The 22,452-nt window shown below is 38.7% G+C and overlaps 1 protein-coding gene across 4 annotated transcripts; it reads right to left on the reverse strand.

The window, feature by feature from the left end:
* Nucleotides 1-442: 442 nt before the first annotated feature.
* Nucleotides 443-17,956, reverse strand: LOC113036222 (high affinity cationic amino acid transporter 1-like). Of its 4 annotated transcripts, none has more exons than XM_026192406.1 (12): nt 17,879-17,956; nt 7,754-8,160; nt 7,514-7,672; nt 7,258-7,429; nt 7,024-7,157; nt 6,722-6,944; nt 5,268-5,407; nt 4,584-4,686; nt 2,977-3,176; nt 2,725-2,876; nt 2,127-2,235; nt 443-2,022 (listed from the first exon to the last, which is right to left on the reverse strand). In XM_026192406.1, the coding sequence occupies exons 2-12, from the start codon at nt 8,121-8,123 to the stop codon at nt 1,850-1,852; spliced, it is 1,935 nt and encodes a 644-aa protein (XP_026048191.1). In that variant the 5' UTR covers nt 8,124-8,160; nt 17,879-17,956; the 3' UTR covers nt 443-1,849. The 4 variants fall into 4 exon arrangements, with proteins under 4 accessions (XP_026048191.1, XP_026048192.1, XP_026048189.1 ...); XM_026192407.1 differs by lacking the exon at nt 5,268-5,407 and adding an exon at nt 4,867-5,003 and having other exon boundaries at nt 17,465-17,956; XM_026192404.1 differs by having other exon boundaries at nt 17,465-17,956.
* Between the last annotated feature and the right edge of the window lie 4,496 nt (nt 17,957-22,452).

The raw sequence follows: 22,452 nt of genomic DNA on the forward strand, positions 1-22,452 counted from the left end.
CTTGGGTTTCATGTAGTTATAAATATATGATTTTTTTTCCAATCTTCGTTTAAACATTTTGTTTTATATATAAAGTATCACACAAAGGCAAATCGTGATAGAGGAATATCCTATCTTTAAAAATTGGGGAATAGGCACTTTAACCTACTAGGACCTGGCGTCCACATATTTGGACATCACATTTTGGGTTATTTAGACCAAAATACTCAATTTTGCTTTACAAGGGCCTGATAACCACTTACAAGGACATTATACTGCTACTGTTCTATTGAAATTTTAAACAAATATCCTCATTTGTGGCTCTCATTTTTCTTAGAAATGAAAATTTGGTAAAAAAAAAAATAAAAATCTGGCAATTCTTTGTTTTTACATTCATCGGGCCCCAATATGCCCAAATATCAAAGATAAATTAAAAATGCATGCTGTGGAAGAATTCGGGTCTTAAAAGGTTAAAATATAAACTAGATTAAAATAAGCAGCTTTTTTTCTTTGAGTAAAAAGTACAAATTCCCACAGATAGCATTGGTACTCTGGTAAGATTAGCAGTTGGTACCATCAATCAGAAAGACCTGCAAACACATGGATGCACTGAAAATGCTACTTTTAGCACCATGTTGACTTTATATGAGCTATACATTCAATGTACAAGACATCCAAAGACCTGTGACTTGTATTTTTTCAGTAATAGAAACACTGGTTAAACCCCCAAAACTGCATCTTAAGGGTAAATTTACAACTAAGGGATTTCTCAGCTAACAACTTTCTCACAAAAGGCACTGATGGTACATTAAAATTCTCACCCTCGTCCAAGTCTCTTAGACGGTGTTTGTATTTTTTGTACATGGTCAACATATACAAATGTCGAGCACTTTGAAGCTAGGTGAGCAGTAACACATTCTGACCTTTATATGTGACATCGTTCATGGAAAATCTGATGTGCGGTCATTCTAATGTACTGTTAAAAACCCAAAATGAAGTTTATGAAGATCCATTTATGGTTGGATAATATTTTTGTAAAAACAAAAGCATTTTGAATCGATGGATTCCGTTATGTTTAGTAAAACTGACCATTTCAAAGCACAATAAAATAAAATAAAAAAATATGACTATAATCTTCTTTTCACATAATTTCATACTGCTTCAATTAAAAATACTTGGCTAATTAGCCATTAAATCTTATTAGGCTTTTTATAATCATCATGTAGTCAACATTTTTGGCTAGTAGTACAATTGGCTGTCTCCATGTGTCTCCTGAACTTGCAGATAGTCTTTCAGAAAACTTAATAGCTATTTCACAGCACAGATGTTACATTCTTTTTGGGGAAAAAAGGGGTAAAGGATATACTGTACCAGCTCCTGGTCTATGGACTCTTTCTTCTTACTGGCTCCTCGTGTTTTCATCTTTCTTGTCGTTGGCTGACGACTGAGCATTTGCATGGTCTGCAGGGACTCAAGGTCTTTGGCCATTTTGGATTTTTAAGCTCATTGTCATGACTGCATGATAATACGTTATGTTTAGGTTAGATTTTATGTTAGCTCAATTTAATTGATAATCTTGTGTTGATAGGTCCTTTGTGACATTGTTCTGTGCCCACCTCGACATAGAAAACATGTAGAGGACAGCTGCAAATGCAATTTTAACATTTTTTCCCCGTTTTTCTTTGAGTTGTTAGCGAATTGTAGGTTTGTAACTTTTCATTTGTCTAAGTTAGTTAGTTGATTGGCGTTTTCACAATAGGTAAGGGCTGTTTTGTTTGTTATGTTGTCCTTACCGCTCCGTGAAACATACTTGCACCTTCTTTCCTGTACCCCTATTTAAATAAACGTTTTAAAAAACCCTCCTATCTCCTCAGAAACCATCTTCATCTTCTCGGGTAGAGTTTTGTGTATTGTGTAAGAAGGCTTCCTTCTCTGTTTGTATGGCCTCTTCTTTTATTATGCAGCTATCTTCGTAATTGTCACACTTGGCTAACGCCTCCTCTGCACTGTTGCGTATACCATAGCCAAAGTAGATGGCAAAACCTACAATTCACATAGAAACATGAATTAATGGACAATAATAATAACAAGTTTAAAAAAATAAAATTACAGCAGAGACGTTAATTGTTACTGCTGGTCTAAAGTACCTATGGTCATCCAGATGGCAAAACGCAACCACGTTCCTTTGTCGAGCTGCATCATCAGGTACACGTTCACAAACATGCTAATGATCGGCACCAGTGGCACCAATGGGACCTGTGGATAGAGTATTTATTGGGTATAAGACTGGCTAAAACTTTGCATTTAAAACAAATTTTACAATCTGCAAAGCAATCTTAGACGTACGGGCAATGTAGGAAAATCCCTGACAAAATTAAGTGTTATTTTTTTAACGCTCGATTGAAAAATTGTGCAGCACTTTTAATTCAAAACTCTCATAATTTTTTTCCTGAGTGAGAAATTAAGACTTATTGTGGAATTACCCAATAAGCCCTAAATGCTTTTTTCTCTCAATATCTGCTTACAATAAAATCTAAACTGGCATTTTCTGTCTCTAGAATCACATCACATAGTACATTAGTATATTATATCTCATATTTAACTCTTTATTTTACATGGAGGAAGTTACTTTGAAAGAGGATCTGGGTGTTATTGATTATTAATTTCTAAAGGTGACAAGCTTACACTGCTATGTGGGTATGAGATAGCATGAGAAAAGCCTTTAGCAAAAGGACACACACTCACTTTGAAGGCAAGGTTGGTTTTGCTCTGTGGCTGTCTCCATATAATAATGATTAGAACCAGGCAGATAGCCACTATAACACAGAGGGCAGTCAGAGACCAGCGTGCATACCCTCCCTGAGAAGCTACAACACTGAAGACACACACCAAAACACCTGGTGGGGAAAAAAACAAAATTAACAAGCGATGACACCAGATGATGTGCTGGATCAGTAATCACATGAATAGTTCTGGGACTTTCATCCAGTTTCTCACCAAGTATACTGGTGCAGATGTTGACGATGAGTCCAGAGAGAGATGACGGCTCAGTGTTCGGAGGGTTAATAAGTTTTTTGAAAGTAAAGTGATCATCAGGTTGCGATAAAATATCAACACTCCCATCCCTATATGTAATTTCAGACTCATCCTGAGTATTGGCCATCTCATAGGCTGCACTGGGCTGTAAAGGCTGGTACCTTCACAAGACAAAAAAAGAAAATTACAAAAATGAAAGTGTAAGACTCCCTATCCCACTGTTCCCACAACTCAAACGTCTGCATACAACAGAGCTATAATTAGTAGCACATTTAAAAATCCATTATGCTAAGATAAGACACCATTCTGATGCGCCAACAGCTGGTTTTCCTGCTTTTCTCTACTCTCTACATCAAAGCAGAGCAGAAAAGCAGTATTAAAGACACACAAATCTGCTCAGACTGCACTGTGCCATCTAGCTGATGGTTTCACCTTTCACCTCTGAAACTAACACGCAAGCACAACTGGCCGGGTCACAAAAACACTGAACAGAGAGGCTCATGTTGCAACACACAATAAAATCTCATCATTAAATATTATTAAATCATTATTATAACCTAACAGCTATCAAATCAATGACATACAAATAATGTGCATTCTTTTTCTTATTATTCCCACTGACACGATTTAGAAAAGGTGGAGGTCAGTCGTTTTAGTACAGTACTGTAGGAATTCCCGAGTAATTATCTGAGTAATTAAAATTACACGACTCTAATAAAAAAATAAAAAAATACAATAAAATTAATAAAAATAAGGGACCACTTGATCATCACGGTAAAATTCATAATGTAACAGCTCTAAAACTGTAGTTTTTTCTTTTTGTTTGTGCTCCTGAGCTCCTCCTATTCCTGTGTCTCTCAGCATAGTTAAGTATGTGGAAGAGATACCAGGAGACGGTCTGCTACACAAGAAGAGCACGACCAGGCTGTCGCTCTTTGTGTTAGGAAGAACAGCAGGAGCCCTGCCAGAGCTCAGGCCCCCAGAGGCTACTTCCATACGTGCTTCCTACCGAGCTTTTAGAGACTCTGAGACAGTGGGAGGAGGTCGTGTCATCCTGTATTCATACGAGCACGATACTAGTGTGTGAGCACAGGCCCCACTAGAAGATGCCCTAACCTCATTCCACCTTCATGAACTCTTTCTGACATAAAAACCAGTAAAACTAGACTACAATCAATCAATCATGAGTGATAACGACACAGCAATACTCTATAATAAACATGTGCAAAACCGTTCCCTTTTTGGGGGGTGTCTTCGTTTTTCCCTTTCCATTGCTCGTCCCTTCACTTATATTTGCACCGAAGCAGGAGAAATGGATTCACAGTGGTTCACGCTTCATAACCAGAGTGTTTAAATATGCCTGAGTTAAACTGCCTTTGTGATGATTAAGTGGTCTCTTAATGTTTTTATTTTCATTATGTCCATTTCTACATTTATCCTCGCCAGACATCATAGACTAGTCTGTTGATATCATTGTGGGAAATCGGGTCAGACCAGAGTGTCCAGTATGCAGTATTAAAATTGAAAATAAAACACTTAAGGCCTACTAAATAAGTGATGAGGGCTACCTGAGGACCAGCACACAAGCTGCCACCAGAGTGTAGGCCAGCAAAGTCCCAATGGACATGAGGTCAACCAGGTCCTTCAAGTCAAACAGGAATGCCATCACCGCTGCAGGAGACACAGGTGAACCATATGAAGGTTACAAAAGCCATAAAGAACATTAATTGCATGAAAGCAATGCAGACATTGTATTTTTTCAGCTTAATTATTTAGAAGCTTGAACGACTTGCCACCATCCTCCTTCCATAAGGGGGCACTGTTGCCTTTGGCTTCATCTCAGCTACCTACCAGATAAAAGCCCTGCCACAAAGGTGGAGATGATAGGAGTCTTCCTCGCGCTGACACGCGCCAGAAACGAGAAGAGCAGACCATCACGGGCCATAGCAAAGATAATGCGTGGGAGTGGAAACATGGAGCCAAGGAGACTAAGCCAAGGATAAAAGGAAGGAGGAGGAGGAGGCACAGATTTATAACTTGAAAGAATGTGTGTGCAGTGTGGTGTCACACAAGTCCACCATCATTTTTCAGCCCAACACCCTGACAGCAAGTTGCTGTGGTCATGCATTGTACTGGTAAATTTACAAACTTGATTAAAGTTGAGTTAGTGTGTTTAAGGCCATGTGTACCAAGAGTCGCCTAGAATCAGAACAAAGTAACCCCAGCCAGTTTAGTTTAGTTTGTGACCTCACCTGCCGCAAGACCTGATGTTATTGTTGCTATTAGAGGGGTTTTGGTTCGTGTGCTGACTTTAGCCAAGCATTTGAAGAGCAGGCCATCTTCTGCCATGGCCCAGATCACTCTGGGCATTGGGAACATGGAGCCTAGTAAACTAGTACACAGGAGAAAAAGAAAAGCATGCCATGCGAGTCAATCCACACAAAATGTATAACAAGTTTCAAAAGATTAAAACAAAAAAAAGTGAGTGGATCTAATGTAAATGCATTCAAACTGTAGGTCTACGTGATTGCTGAGCCAGCTGAGAGATTTACTCGCATTCTCATTCAGTTTCAGTGATGTGGAGTGTGACGTTCGGTCATTGTTGTTAATGCAGTTCATCCCACAGGTGTCATTGGCACTGAACTTCAGGCTCCCTACACTTTTATATCAGGCCTTTCATTTCAGTGTCAAGTTTAGCAAATTAGCAAACATGCTGCTCTTTAATAATAGCCAAACTACTACCTAAGAACGAGCGTGCCAATTAGGATAAAGACAGTTAGTAAATGTTTTTTTTAAATCCATGAAACAATATATAATTAAGACATAAGCAAAAATCCACAATACATCATAATATTTCTAGGAAATTATTCTTGAGATTAAAATTTTCTCCCAAAGTATTTGAAGCTGAATTACAGTCACCCTGTGGAGTTACCTGCTATTAGCTTGATGTAATAATATTTTATTGTGTGGGACTTTGCTTCAACACAGATGCACTACTCAGTTAATCGGCAGGTGGCACAGCTTATCAAAAATACAGCCCAACCACGTCCCACTGCAGGCTTATTTTAACACGTATATGCTTTGTGCTTTTAATATTTTACAAGCAAATATAATTGTAAGACATCAAGAATAAACACAATGAATTTTAGTGAGTAAAACTACGTATACAATATATTTCTGTTACAGGAAAACACCACAGGGCATCTTTCAATAAATCAAATATTACTTGTGCAAATGCATTTCATTAACATCAATATTCATTCTGCAACTCGGTCCATAAGATAATACCTTTGATGGTTTCTGCCACTTATTCTCATATTCAATCTCAGATCTAGTTAATCTTAGACTAAGCAAAAAATGGTAAATGGTAAATGGCCTGTATTTATATAGCGCCTTACTAGTCCCTAAGGACCCCAAAGCGCTTTACATATCCAGTCATCCACCCATTCACACACACATTCACACACTGGTGATGGCAAGCTACATTGTAGCCACAGCCACCCTGGGGCGCACTGACAGAGGCGAGGCTGCCGGACACTGGCGCCACCGGGCCCTCTGACCACCACCACCAAAAAAGACAATAATAAAATTATAGAAAGTGTAAAAGACATGAATTATTCATTCCTAAAAAACAAAAAAAGCGTGCTAAATAATTACAAGTCCTCCATGAATGCTCATGCTGAGAGGCAGCAGGAAACACACTTACCTAGTCGACAGTGCACATAAAGAGCCAATGGCCACTGCGTAAGTGGCTCCCTCCCAGCCCACATACTTAAAAGCCACAGGAAGAGGGCTGTTCTTGTCCAGCAAGTAGTAAGGCATCATCACAGTGAGGGCTGCAGATACACCAAAGTATGCCACAAAGCAAATGAGGAGAGAGGCCACAATGCCAACAGGAATGGCCCTCTGTGGATTCTTTACTTCTTCTCCTGGGGAGGGAACATGATCCAGCATGTTAAGAGAACATAGCTCCTTTATGAGTCACCAATTTAATATATTCTCCCTCACCTGTAGTGGCAATGCAGTCAAACCCTATGAAGGCATAAAAACAGGTTGCTGCACCAGAAAGGACTCCAGTCCAACCGAAGGGCATGAAACCACCAGCACCAAGAACATCCTCATTTGGAATGAAATCGGACACACTAGAAATAACAGACAGAAAATATTTACTCATTTAATAAAAACCTCTGATGTATCATTAGGGATATAGACATTTGAGAATAAGATATTTATTAAACGCACTTAGAAGTAGAGTTTCTGGTGGCATTAAGGATCTTTTCAGGGTTCAGGTTCCAGTTTTCTTTGTTTCCTTTAACTAAGCCAGAGATGACTACAAACACCAGCACCAGTACATTGATGCAGGTAAACACTTTGTTTACCATGGCTGACTCTTTTACACCAAATACAAGCAGCCCTGCAAGCAGTTAAAACATGAACGATTAAAGAACATAATCTGAAGCAATAGACAAAACAAGCGAGAGATGCATCCATTTCTGACCTGTCAGAACGATTATGATTACGACAGCAAATATGTCTGGATATTCTGCCAAGACTCCCGGGGCGTTCATGGTCATGTATTGTCTGCAAATCAGCTCAATCTTCCTTCCAATAAGCTCATCAAAGGTTGCGCTCCATGCCCGGGCCACGCTCGAAGTTCCTGTGCAAACAGTATCCGGTATGTAAACTTAACAAGAATCAAGAGTAGCAGGGAACTCCCTCTTTATTTAAAGCGTCTCACCAATGACATAAGCGAGAATGAGGTTCCAGCCGGTGATAAATGCCCATACTTCTCCAACCGTAACATAGCTGTAGAGGTAAGCCGAGCCAGTTTTGGGAACACGCGCTCCAAACTCGGCGTAGCACAGACCAGCCAAGACTGAAGCCATGGCAGCGATGAGGAAGGAGATGACAATGGCGGGTCCTGAATTTTCTCGGGCTACGGCACCAGCGAGCACGTAGACGCCAGCACCGAGTGTGCTGCCGACGCCCAGGGCCACAAGGTCAAACGTGTTAAGACATCGAGCCAAGCGGGACTCCTCTATGCTACTGTCCACAACCTTCACTCTCAGAAGTTTCTTCCCAATGCCTTTCAGTGAAGACAGAATCATCTTGGTTTACAGTTTGGAGAATTTCGTCAATAGACTCCTGTTGATAAAGCAGAACAGAAATAATGACAAAATAAGAAAAGAGACTACGCAACTGTCAATAAGCAAATGAAGACGATCTAAATTCAAAAAACATTTGGTTTAAATGTAACACGTATAACATGTATGTTTACAACACAAGAAACTATAAAGTTATTAGTCTGAAAAGAAAAAAAACCTATCCCATAATTCTTGCCATTAATGTAGGACTACAGTTATCAGTATTGTCATCCATTAGTTAATTGGATAACAAATACTTTTGCTTATTAATGAACAAAAATAGATACAAAAAGACAAAAAAATAAAATAAAAACAGGTCTTTTAAATTGTAGGAATTTTAGTAATTGTAATGCCTAAATAACTAAATCGTTTAATTGTATTTATGTGCCATATTAAAATCTAAATTTTTACAGAAAACATTTTTTAAATGCAAAAATAAATTAATAAACAATCACAAGTACAGTTACATCAAGGCATGCTTGCAACCTGAACTACGGCACACAATAAAACAGCCTTTACTCTGTGTTCTTCGAAGGCTTTCTTACATTAGCAAGAGGCACAAAAAATGTTCAGGCATTATTGCATCTTCTAGATGAGAAAAATTTGCTGCGTGTTGAAGTGCTTTTGCACGTGTGGTAACACGTGTGGAATGTGGTAGTGAATGAGTGAGTACGTGTGTCTGTACGCCTTTAAAGCAGTTGTGGTGGCTGCAATGAGGAAAAGCAAGCATAACAACATTGCACTGCTGCAATGTTTCCTGCAGCAGAAAACTGACATTCTAATGGTGTACATAACAATAATTGATGTTAATGCAACCTAACAACTAGGGCTGTGCGATACGACCAAAATCTCATATCCCGATATAAGACATCTATCGTCCGATAACGATATAAATCACAAAAATGTAACATTTTCTGTAAATTCTGTGAATCTCGGGCAGCTCGACTTGCGGGAAGTGTTTCCAGCTGCACGTCATGTAGCTGGAGTCGAGTGTTTTAACCGATGCACGAAACTATACATTTTTAGTTGTAACGGCCGCCGTTTTCTTTGTGTGTATTTATTACACGGCGTGCTGCGGGAAAAAGCCTGTTCTAACGTTTGAGTCTAAGGTTTATTTTTTAGCACCTGACGACTCTTTTTTTAATTCTCATCCGTAAATAATAATAAACGTGCTCTTTTACTTGATTCGGTTTATTTTGAAAAGTCTCAACAGGATCTTGAGGCTTATTGTGAAAGCTTTATGTGGAACATAAACAAGCGGACACGCGATGCTGTTACCGTCTTTGTTGCTAACCACAACGCATAAAAACAGGCGCTTGTCCGTCCGTAGTGTGATTATATAAAATATAAGAGAAAGAGAGAACTTTAAGAAATTAATATAGCCACTACAGTGACCATCAAAACCATGAAAAAATATTGCCGTAAACAGTTTATTTTGCGACACCACGGAACAAACGATTGCGTAAAATGAAACGATAGACGTTTTTATATCGTCATCCGATATATATCGTTATATCGAACAGCCCTAATAACAACTTTTACCTAGTAAAGGTTTTAATGAGCTTCTGTTTGAAAGTAAGAAAAACGTTTTCTTTCACTCCACCTGAACTCATCATCTGTACAAAGGCTCAGCCTCTTTGCTCTTTCCTGTTAATGACACTCTTCCATAGCTTAATACAGGAGACATGAAATTCACTAAAGTTTGTTGGCAGATCAAAGTGAAATTAATGTTACTGACTGTATATTCTTACTGATAAATAACATGTAAAAAGACCAAACAAATGGCTGAATGCATGAAAATTCCAGTGACAGCGTGATTGTACAGGCTGCACTTCCGAAACTTTAGATCTGGGATTTATTCAGTTGTACTAAAGTATAGAATCTATGAAGCTCTTAAAGCATACTAAAAGAAATAGCAGAAGCAGAAACAGCTGTTTGGCTGCTCCCTTTTTCATAAGGGGTTGCCTCTACAGGTAACTCTGTTTAATTTTGCAGAGTTTTTACAACAGATGCCCTTCCAGACACGATCCTAAGGGGATTCAATTTCTCCTCCCAGAATCGAACTGGGAACTTTCCCTGTTCACTTGTTAGCCAAAGATGTCTACCACTACACAGCGGTGTCGGCCCAGGGTCCAGAATCAGTCCAGCAAACACTCCAATCAGGCCCACTGAACAGCTTTGGAAAATGTTAAGGAGCAAATAGATTTTTACATGGATTTTAATATGTTTTAAAGCTTTTCCTATTGTTAAAGACCCCACCCCACCTTTTCCATTCATACAACATCAAACTAAGTACCACCAAATTAAGTAATAGATAAACAATCAAATGACAAAAAAAAGCTCCTGATTTTTCCATTATTTACTATAGAAATGTTTTTGTTTTTTGGTTTGTTTGTTTTTTACATTGATTTCACAGTGTAATAAATAAATAAATAAATAAATAAAAAAAATGTATACATGTTAATGAAAACTTTACATTCTATAATTAAATGGACAGTCAGGGCAATTAACTACCAGGATTTTTGGGGTAATTTTACACATTTATCATGTGGTCTGGCTGGATGTGGCCCACAATATAAAATGATTTTGACATCCCTGCTATACACAAAATATACTGCATATCAAAGGACAGAAAGACCCCCTCCCCCTGCCTTAAAAAAAAACCCCACACACACAAAAAAAAAAAAACCACACACCCACGTGCGCAAACACACAGTGTCAATGAAGCTCTTCCAGCAGGAACTTCTACCTTTACTGATGAACTCAGCTGCTCTGCTTTTAGTTCCAAGTTGCAACTTCTCTCTTTAGATCCAGAATCAGTTTCAGAAGAACAGAGTTGGGGGAGACGTTTACAAGCACCGCTGAGACATATGACACAGATGCCTCTTAGTGTACAAAACATTCAGGTGTCTCGCTCACAAATAGAACAGTGACACATCACATGGCCTCAGGAGCAGCTGTGATGCCAGATATAATCCCTCAGGGGCTAAACAAACAGACTCCGGCAGGTTTTCGCCAATTCAAGAACACAGCAAGGCTATGGAAATTATGATCTGATTATATTACTTCACCCTCTTACAGCAATTTATTCAAGGAAACTTGTGTTGGCTTGTGTTAGGAATTAATGTAGAAGAAAAAGAACTCTATGACTGGTAAGCAGACACATTAACAGTAGAGAACTGAATATCTGGAGAAGAAACTGGATTTGGAGATTATGATCACAAGACAATCCACAATCCAGGCTTTACTTTATGAGTTTATAGCCAAACAAGCAGGTTTAGACCAAACGTATGCACAAGGAGCTAGTACTCAATAAATCTGCAGCTAAATGAAGGCCAGGTATTTCTTTTTTATTCTTATTTTGAAAGTGGCAACCTGTGAGTGATTAAAATGTGCACATTTTCCATGCGAAGATGTTATGAATTGTTTAACTGTAAAGCTATGACTCCTTACTTGGGTTTCAAACTTCCCCAGAATGCGTTTAGCTCTTCATCTCTGGCAGGACGCTCCACCCCCCCACCCCTAGTCTCTTGATCAGACCAGCTGAAGTTAGTTTGCAGTTGATGGTGATAAGCAGATGGTTTATCTAATCATGTGCCAAGTGTTTTTGAGAGTGCTAGTGCTTTTCCAAACACTTTACAAGGACAATATTCCAGATGGATCTGTGTAATAAACCATCTGCCATGTCAGGTTAGGGTACCACCACCGCTAGTCAGAAAGTCCTCTGTCTGACCTTGACACTTCTGAGTTGCCTTTCTAGGTTGTTGTGACCTGGTCACCTAGGTATTTCAATTCTGTGCGATTACACCAAAATGCGGTTGCCAAAATAAACAGGGCTGAAACTAAAAAGGAAATAAGTCCATCTGGTATCAGTGGAAAATGTTAAAATAAGTAAGGCATGGAAGAATTTGCCCTTATAAGCTGCTAGAGGAAAACAAACGTGACAAACTGCAGAGAGCTTCCGAAGCGTTCACATGATGTGGCGTGTAACGGCTGAGCTAAAAACAGAGGGTGGGCGGGAAAGGACACTGCCCTCTTCTCAACCAATCAATGAGCACAACACCTGCCCATGGCACATAGGGGTACACAAGTATATTTGGAACAGAAGTCAATCACATGCTTCTCACTTTTTGGCTGTAGGCAAAACATTGCTCCTTCAAATGCCTTTGATAAATGCTGTGACACTGGTATACGTTTGAGGACGACAGGAGGAAAACAGTGAGAACTCAAAGAAAACTTTGAGCTAACAAAGTAACTACAACTCTGGTCAAAACCAAAACAAGAAAGAAAGAAAAAAAAAATCTCAGGTAAACTGGATTAGGTATTTGAGGTGCTGGGAAAGACTTGGTATTCCAATTTTAATAGAAACAACATCTCAAAAGACTCTCTTCGTGTACATTGATTTAAAAGATAGTATTGACTATGTGCACGTTAGCATATGCTACTTCCGGTGCGGAAACTCCTGTGGGGAGCTTTGTTTCCGGTGTCCTGTTCGCGCCTGGTTTACGGTCCAAAACAAGTTAAGCAGATGAATGAATCAAGTGGCGATTTACATTTCTATAGATGTCTTGGGCATTTACCCAATATATCTGTAAATGATGTTCATCGACTTGTCGATATTTTTCCCCCGCGCCTCAGAGCAAAAGAGAAAAGGGATTCAAATGTTATATTTCTCAGCTGTCCCTCGTTTATCGCGGGTGTTATGTTCTAAAAATAACCAGCGATAGGTGAAATCAAGTAGCCAATTTAATTTTTTGACGGTGCAAAACGTTTGGTGGACATCGTGGACATACAGTACTGCACCTCAGAGTCACACTGCTAGCGATCAATGCAGCGATTCTGTACTGTACAGGAGAGACGAATGCTGAACATTTGCCTGATTAAATCATAAGACCAGTCACTATACAGAGATGTGCTTCTGAATGTAGACGATGTGTCTTCTGCTGCAGTAATGGAGTTCTGCTTGTGTTGAGTGATGTAAACAACTGATCGATCTAAACGCTTCAAACGTCAAAATTGATCATTAGATTTTTTATGACACAACAGTGGTGAGTGTTCCCACCTTCTGCTCTTTGTAACTTAATGCAATCTTTCCGTTTTTGAGTTTTGGACATGATTTTGGAGTATATCTTCGCAGTAGCGATTGACCGCAAAGTAAAGCTACCGGAAATGCACAACCCCACATCCAGTCTCAAACCAGGAAGTTAGCATTGTCTCATGCACATAGTCAATTATAGCCTTGAAATATGTTTGTCTGGTACCCAGTCCAACATTAGGATGGCTCATTGTTGACTTAAAATGGTAGATCTATTGCAAACCCAACTGTGCTTAGGGTTATGCGATAAGACCGAAATCTCATATCCCGATATAAGACATTTATCATCCCGACAGCGATATATATCACAAAAATTTTACATTTTCTCTAAATTCTGTGAATCTCTTATTTTGAAAAATCTCAGCAGGATCTTCAGTTTTATTGTGAAAGGTTTATGTGGAAAATAAAGAAGTGGACGGCAGAGCCACATGCTGGGTTTACCATCGTTGTTGCTAACGACAACACGTAAAAACTGTTGCTTGTCCGTCCGTAGTGTGGTTATTTTAAATATAAGAAAAAGAGCGAACTTTAAGAAATTATTATAGCCACCACAGTGACCGCCAAAACTGCCGTAAACAATTTATTCTGCGACACCACGAAACAAACGATATGAAACGACAGACGTTTTCATATCGTCTTCCGATATATATTGTTATATCGAACAGCCCTAACTTCCTAAGCTCTAAGTTCCTCTCAAAAAAGCAAACAAACAAACAAACTATCCATCCAAACACGCAACCTGACATTGTTTAACCCGAATTTGAGAAACGTTGTTAACCATCTTCAATTTCAAAATTTTCTGCATGAATCTGAAAGTAGCCAAAAGCCATAAGAGCCAATTCAGGTGACCTCTAAACACCTGGCACTAAACTGCTATTCTGCAGCGCTACAACAAGCCCATCTGCCTTTGTGGGGATGTGGCACATGAGCGAGTTCATAACACAGACGTCTTTCTTGCACAAACCAAACAAACTTTCCTTTCCAGGAGAATCTGACCTTGTGACACTGAAGGCACGACAAACAAGCAACAGCATCCAGTCATTAAAACATAGTTTGCACATTTTTTGAGTTGTTTTAAGCTGTTCATACCTTTAAGTAATGAAGCTCTTAAGTATGTCTTAAACACTGCTGTACAGTTTTCTTGACCTTGTGGAAGAAAACAGAGAAACTCTGATATGAAGGACTCCCACGCCACTCACGCTTGACCTAAATAAATCATACTTCCCTGTGATGCTAAAAGATGAAAATAATAGTGGAATGACTTACCACTTTCTCGGATTAATGGATGCCTGTGAAATTCTGCAAAGACATGTTTGACCTTGCGTACATTTCTATAGGAACCTATTTTAGAAAAATTCCTGCGTTTCACATTTTTGTTTTACTATGCTGCTTTGACTTTGTTGCATGTGGGAATGTCAGTCTCAAGGGAATCGTGGCACCTGTATCATCCAGAATTATTTTTGTTTTCAAACAGTAAACCCTCAAAATTACCATGAGTGTAAATAAAGAGTATAAGATAACTAAATTTCTGTAGACGTTCACATGGGCTCAATGAGACATTACACAGACTTGTGCTAGCAAGAGGGCAGGGTGAAGATCATTTAACCTCCTAAGACGTGAACTCTTTCATGGCATGCATTTTTAATTTCTTTTTGCTATTTGCTCTTATTGGGACCTGATGAATGTAAAAACAAAGAATTAACAGATTTTTACCTAATTTTTGTTTCTGAGAAAAATGAGATCCACATATGAGGACATTAGCTTTAAATTTCGATAGAACAGTGGCAGTATAATGTCCTCGTAAGGGTTCTTGTAGAGCAAGATTTTGTATTTTGGTCTAGACAATCCAAAATGTGATGTCCACATATGTGGACGCCAGGTCCTAGGAGGTTAATGTCTGATACGACTGATTTGGATTCTTGTGTTCGTGCAAACAGCTTCAGCAAGTAATGTTTATAAAAGCTGAAGGTGCAGTCCACTTATTGTTCTTTTGGGGAACTGTTATTTGGTATGCGCAATTCACACAAACAGTGTAATCAACAACAGCACATTCTATGAAATGATGTGATGTGATGTTGACACCATAAATGTTATCTTTGTTAAAACGCAGCTTACAGACTCTTAACTGATTCACTGTTGACATCCTGTACCTTCCCTATGCTTTTTTACTTCATTAATTCATATATCGTGTGCTATTCAAACACCAAAACAGCATTTAAACCATAACTTTCACACTAAAAAAAAGAAAATAAATGCTAAAGTGTATTAAAAATTTTGAGTCCTGGCTTATAAAAAAATGATTAATTCAGATATCATTGGATATCACACACACACACAAACAAACACACACTCCTGTTTGCTGGTTAGTTCGCTTTTCAGTTGGATTGTAGTGTCTATATAAAGTACAGTAAATACTTTTTAAATAAGCAAGATAAAAATTCTATAAAGGGGAACTTGGCGTAACATTTAAAACAAAAATGAACAAAAAGAAGGAGCTGCTGCCTGCGAGTGCGCTGTTGGAGAAACGCAGCCAGGCAGACAGAGGAGAACTGAAGTTCGACCAGGTACCAAAGCAAATCATTCGTACTGTACAAATAATGTAAATATGACGGTGTATCACGAAAGATTGATATCAAACTGATCACTTGACCCATATTAGGTTACTCGTTCTTCAAGTGAATCAACAAATGGCGAAATGAAAAGCCGAACAACAACAATGCTGTTTCTTTAGAGAGTCTTAGCTTACATGTGTGTTTATTTCATATTTTCAGTTGTTTCCCTCCACGGCTAAATAAATCGGTTTCAGTAATGCACTGATATACAAGAATGGACATAAGGGGCTTCAAAGAAAAAACTCAGGTAGATGTTATTTTATATATTATGCTTTGTATGTTGTTCAGTATATTTCTATGCAAAACAAGAGGAATTTCAATACACAGCAGTATATTCACAGTTTAAACCAGATATTTACATACACTTTATGGAAAACACAAGAACATTTTTTACTGTACAACATCAATTTAGAGTAAACTTGTTTTGTTTTGGATAAATAAATATTGAAATATCTTTTGAATTAGTTAAATGTCAGAATAAAGAGAGACAGAGCTGTCTATTTTTTTTTATCACATTCATCAAATTTAGGAGTACATATACACTAAAAAAATAAACATTTAGTCTGATTTGATGTTACAATTAAAGAAGTGTTTTTATCTGAAGAGTTTGTAAATATCTGGTTTCAACTGTATATTTGATGATGTTGGTGTTTGGTTTGATTGTCAGCACAAAGAGGGAGAGAGAGGAACAGAGATGGAGAGAGAGGTTAGAACAGAGATGGAACAAGAGCAGGTGAGACACACATGTTAGTCAAATGGTTGTTTACCAAAAGTATCACCGTATCATAGGTCCTCATGTATCTCATACCTAGTGTTTCTTTTTAGGTTTGTTATTTTTCAAATTCTATATTTATTAAGTTCTGCAGGCTTGTTTGCACAACAAGGCTAAATAATTATATAAACTTTTCTCAATCTAAATAGTGGACTTTGGTAGAATTAAAAAATAAGTGTAGTGCAGGTCTATGATTATTTTTAGTGCTACTATCATCTAGTTCTGATTCTGTCTTGGTTAAGCCCTAAGTAGTCCTGATTTTGAACTGTTGTAGTCCTGTTTTAATTCTGGATCAGTTCTGGGTCTGGTTGAATTGGGGTTTAGTCCACATGTCTTGATAAAGCCCCAACTTTGTTCTGCCTTGCTGCTTAATTAAAAAACTAGTTTAAGGTGTCCTGCATATGTGATATATATTTTTCCCTATATGAAGTCATTCTTTTTTGAACAAAACTCAAAACAGAGCCTATTAATCTTTCAGTCATTTCAACACCCCCCCCCCCACACACACACACACACACACACACACACACACACACGCGCATACTATCCTTAGGGCTAAGCCCCGGGTGTATCAAATGTCTGCCTCCGCCTCTGATTAAGAGAAAAGTAAATCTGAACAGATTCTTAGTGTTTTGTATGGTTTACTTCTAAATCTAAATTGTTAATCCTATCACAGTTTAACTAGTCGGTAAAAAAAAAAAATGCAGTTTTCTATGGTTACAAAATGCAGCATATGCTTACTTAAACCTTGTGAAATCGCAACATTTCCCCAAAACCTTAAACAAGCTATTAAAACAAATGTTAATACAAAGAGATTACATTGTACCTGTGTCTGTGTCTGAGCTACTTTCAGCGTGGGTTCACACCAGATAGGTCACTGCTGGAAATGACTTCTGACTCCTGTAAAAGGCAATGCGGTGCTATAAAAGGCAATGTTTCTCCGCTTGCAAAGACCAGTCTTTTATAAAGTCGCACAAACACTCGGAACTCTAAAACGGCGGATCAATACATAACTTCGCCCACTGGACTACTTTAAGGTCTGCTGGTATGAACGGAAAGGTAAAGCCCACTCCCCGATAAAACCCCCATCTGGAAGTTGCATCAGCCTTCCTTGACTTTAACACTACGTGCACCGCTTCCTTGTGAACTATTACAGTCAAGGCTGAGAAACAAAATGTTGCTGTTCTCTCACAGCCTAATAAATTAATTTATAAGCAAAAGCATGCTCGTGAAGTCTTGCCTAGTTCAGGAAGAGTTCAGACCCTCCATTTCTGTCAACCGTGGAATGAAAAATGTTCCGCCTACAACGGACAATCCAGCGGGGAACAACTCGAGCGCGCCCACGGAGGTGTGTCACTTTGGCTCCACCCAGAGAACTTATTGTTAAGGAGCCTTGCAGGCACCAGATGGCACTCTTTACAAGTAAAAGCTTAAGCAGCTTCTCCCTAAGAATCCCTGATGGTGATCAGACACAACAACACACCCTGCAGTCATGTGTTAATTTTAAAATTAGCCCTATATCAGTGCGCATACATTGACATTTTCCCCCTGCTGTTCCTCCTTCCTTTCATCAATGCATACAAACACTCGCATCAACACTAGATGATTATGGCTTGCATGTGAAGTTGCAAAAGTCTCCAATGGGAAAACAAAGCTGTTAAACTCCACGCTCTGAGTTTCCTGCTGAGGCTGCTCCATGGTATCATGTGGCGAGCCTCTTATTTTAGTCTGGATGTTAATACATAATACAAATGTACACTGCGATTTAGGATTATCAATGTAAAGGCATCTTAAGCCGAAGCAAAAAAAAAAAAGAAGTTACAGATCTGCACTACCCTGGGACACAGAGCTTTCAAGAAGAGCAGTCATCTTTTGGGGAGTCCTGCTGGTAATAGCAGCAGAAGTTTTTGAGATCGGTTGATAAATCAAGCTGCTTTAAGACTCCCTCCTTTGCTTTGACTATAACTACTGCATGTAGCAAACCTCTAAAACATAATTGGTAAGAGAAGTGCTCTATACACTGGCTTATCTGACATTTCTAGATTTATGGTTGACTGCCGCTCACCCTGTGGGCCAATTGTAGCTGCCCTTGATAAATGGGAGTAGGTGGTCTTAGGCGATTTTAAAGCAATGCAGTTCTTTTTGGAAACTGAGGGGGAAGTGCCTCAAAAGAAATACTTACGGTAGTCAACCTGCTATCACGGCCTTTTACTCCTTTTAGATACAAGCTTTGTCCCTTTCTTCAGGATTAATCAAACCTCTTATCTTAACCACGTTAATAAACAGGGTCTTCTGGAATCTGTATTAAAATCAGTTTGTTGCTATAGGCCAGTGTTTCCCAGCTGTGGTTATCAGGAGCTTGAGCACTGATGGTTTTCATTCAAGCTGTTTAATGAGGATTGAATAGACATGAGATACCAGGAGAATGTAGTTAATTACTTTCTTCAATAGAAAACGAGTGGCACTTTGGGTCCCAAAGATCTGTGTTGGAGCCAGTCACTGTCAGCGTTCTGCATAAAGATGAAAAACTGAGCGGATTTTCTGTTATTCTCTGCTGGGCCTGACAACAGTCCCATCACACGCATTGATATTCCACTCTCCCTTGCTCATGCCAGAGGGCTCCACCAAGATTTTACAATCATATCAGTCACATTAAAAGCAAAGATGCAAATCAGTTTGACCCAGGAGGCATCGGATCCTTCCTTTTCAAGCATTTGATAGTGACATTTGAGGGCCGCTTCAAATTCACTGGTTTGCTCTCTTGCCAAGAGTTAGATAATACAAATGGATATCAATCATGTCTTTAAGCTTTCGGTACAGAAATATCTTGATCTTGCTTAAAAAAAGATAACGCTAACTCCAATAGCACCCGTTTGGATCCTTTGTGCATTACTATTATATCTGAGCCAAGATATAAAAAAAAAAAGGGGGGGGGGGGGGGGGGGAGGCAAAAAATCAATACCCATTAATACATTAGTCTAAAATAATCTTTTTAGAAAAAATTTGTTTGGCACAATGCAGAAGAAATTTGACCTATATCCTGATTTCCTGTTTCCCAATCCAAACAAGTACTGCAGAGGGAAAGTATGACCAGGTTCAGGTTGTACAACATAAAGCAAGGGCTTTCAAGAAAGCGGGAAATGCTGCTAAGATCATCAGAAGGAGGCACAATCTTCTTCATCCTATAGTGGCCATTACCAGACAGTATAAAAAATTTATATTGTCCATGGCTGCAACTTGTCTTTAAATAAGGGGTTAGAAGAGTCTCTGGATTCTGTAGCCTCCTGGCTCTGAAACATGTAATCAGCCTAACACATGGACAGACACGGAGCAACTGCAAACGTTGATTTAGCTCTTTTCTTAGACTCTTGAACTAAAATTCAGAAAGTCATTAAATCTTGATGATCTGTCATTGTTAAATGACTCAAATGGAAAAAATAAGCCTTTCACCCCCATATGCTAGCACGTTTGATTGTGGAAGGCTCTTAGCTGGTCTAAATGGGATCAGGTCTCATACTGTGTGCCACAGGTGTTCAAACCCACAGGAGGCGATTGTTCCTAAAAGCCACAGGCTCGCTCTCTTCAAAAACAAGGGTGAGAACAAAAGCAGCAAAGATCTCGACTGTTTCACATTTTCAGGATGGAAACGCTGAACTTCACTAGTCATAACGAATATGTTAAATATTCAGATTTATTATTCATTTTTAGAAATAAAAAAATATATATAGGCTATATCCGCCGATATTTCTACATTAATTGTGTAATTTGTTCACAGAAGAACAACAAAATCAGCGTAGGTTCAAGTTTTGTTTGTTTTTCAGTTGATCAAACCTGACGAGGCTTGACAAGATGGCCTTCAAGAATTCTCCAGAGGGCGTGGATGCGCTCTGGAAAGACTGGCACATCAAACAAGGCAAAGTTTGCTGCAGAAAACAAATCTCCTTTACTGCATTCACGACACTTGTAATATTTGCTTCTTTCCCCCCTCCAACAGGAACTTTTCACAAACTTAATTTTGCCTTGAGGTAAATAAATAACTGAAGAGGAATTTTTATAGATAAAAAACACAAAAATATCTCAATTTCCACTCTCTTTAAAAATATTATCATAAGGAATACAACATGGATGCAACAGGATAGGGAGACGCATCACATGGTGTTTCTATTTCTATTTAGTAGGGGACTACTGCAACACTCAAATTCGGTCACAGTAAACAGGAATTAAATAACCCAAATTGATTTGCTGGGCACATTTTTATGCACTAATGAGATATAAAATATTAAGCAATTTTAAGTTGCCTCAGTACAGCAGAAACATATTTTAATTTTTGTCCAGATATTATTGGATAACTTCAAACACACATACTACGCAAAACAAAAAATAAAACAAAGCTGACAGCAGCCATTTTGCATGTGGCATCCAGTTCCTGCCTGTAGTGCACAGATCATTCACTAGAGGGCAGAAGGCGTGTCATGCAACAGCTTCCCTAGGACATACAATACTGATCGTGCTGATTTAAGAAACTATCAAATCAAATATGATACAACTCACTGGCATAATTCTCAGGTAGCGGTTTGCCTAGTGTTGAACACTTTTGTCATTCAAAGGTGAAGAAAGCAATGGCAAAGCTCTTTGATTAAGCCATTTAATAACATCTTCCGTTCATATATCATCGCTTTAAACTAGATATTCCTTGCTAACACGAAATACTGGCTAATACGATAGTTGGTTCAATAGCTTTGAGCCAGTCCCTCCTTGTGCAAGCCAATGTCACACATCCATTTCTTGTGAACCACTAATAAATGCAAGAAGACAAATTGGTGCAAGGTTTATTTGTGAAACGTTCTCATGACGGGAAAAAACGTATATTTTGTAGCAGTCATATATATGAATGAACTTGATGTCACTTGTAAAATTCAGTGCTCGTGTGGAATGACAGGATGGGTTCAGTACAAACCTGAGGCCATAATTTGTTGTGCCACAGCGTTAGTCTATAAAGCATTTTTCTGTTATTTGAAATCAGCATGATTATTATATTCTATTGTATAGCATTATGAAAGCCATCCACTATAAAATGAAAAGAAAGGAAAAGCTTATTATGTTTGGCAATTTACTGGAGACAGAAAAGCTGCATGGGACATGTCGGGCAGGTTCAAAACATGAATCCAAAACCAGCGAGCTGCTCAGACAGACAGGCTCAACATGTGCGGGGTAGAAAGCCAATTGCAGAAATACCAGAGAGAACACCCAGAAAACGCATGCCTCAAAAATAACCAAATAATTGAATCAGTACCTTTGTGAAAAAGCCTCAATAAACGCCACATTGTGATCTTCCCAAACTGCTTTTCATGGTGCAGCTGCTAATAAGAAGCTACTGCTTGTATCAATACCGACGCACAAAGACACATAATCTGGTGTAAGTAGCACAAACTGCAGATGCCTAGGAAATGGAAATTGAAGTATTATTGTCTGATGAGATGTCTTTCATCCCCCTTACATCATGTTGTGGGAATCACTGAGGTGATTGCTCTGTATAGTCATGTAACAAGATTTCACAGCTCCCCTAGTCACCAAATGGAAATGGAAACTTTATGTTCTGCAGCGCAGAGTGAAAAGTAGATTCCTTCCTTTGTTGTTTTAAAGATGTCAGGGCCTTTCCTGGTCCAGTATCAAGTACACACGCAATCCAGGTTTGTAGCTGCTCTCAAAAAAGACAGTTATTTATTTAGTTTGGGACTATTATTATAAATCCCATAGTTTGTTGACCAACGTGAAGAGAAGTGAGGTATCAACTTGCAAATATAAAAATGTACA

The sequence above is a fragment of the Astatotilapia calliptera genome, chromosome 14, assembly GCF_900246225.1.
Source record: "Astatotilapia calliptera chromosome 14, fAstCal1.2, whole genome shotgun sequence".
NCBI lineage: Eukaryota > Metazoa > Chordata > Actinopteri > Cichliformes > Cichlidae > Astatotilapia > Astatotilapia calliptera.

Excerpts from the sequence above, each read along its gene's own strand:
- LOC113036222 (XM_026192406.1), bottom strand. The coding sequence starts at position 8,123 with ATGATTCTGTCTTCACTGAAAGGCATTGGGAAGAAACTTCTGAGAGTG. Across the intron at positions 6,945-7,023 it reads TGACTGCATTGCCACTACAG|GAGAAGAAGTAAAGAATCCA; the intron begins GTGAGGGAGAAT and ends TTCCCTCCCCAG. Across the intron at positions 2,877-2,976 it reads CATCTGCACCAGTATACTTG|GTGTTTTGGTGTGTGTCTTC; the intron begins GTGAGAAACTGG and ends TTTCCCCACCAG.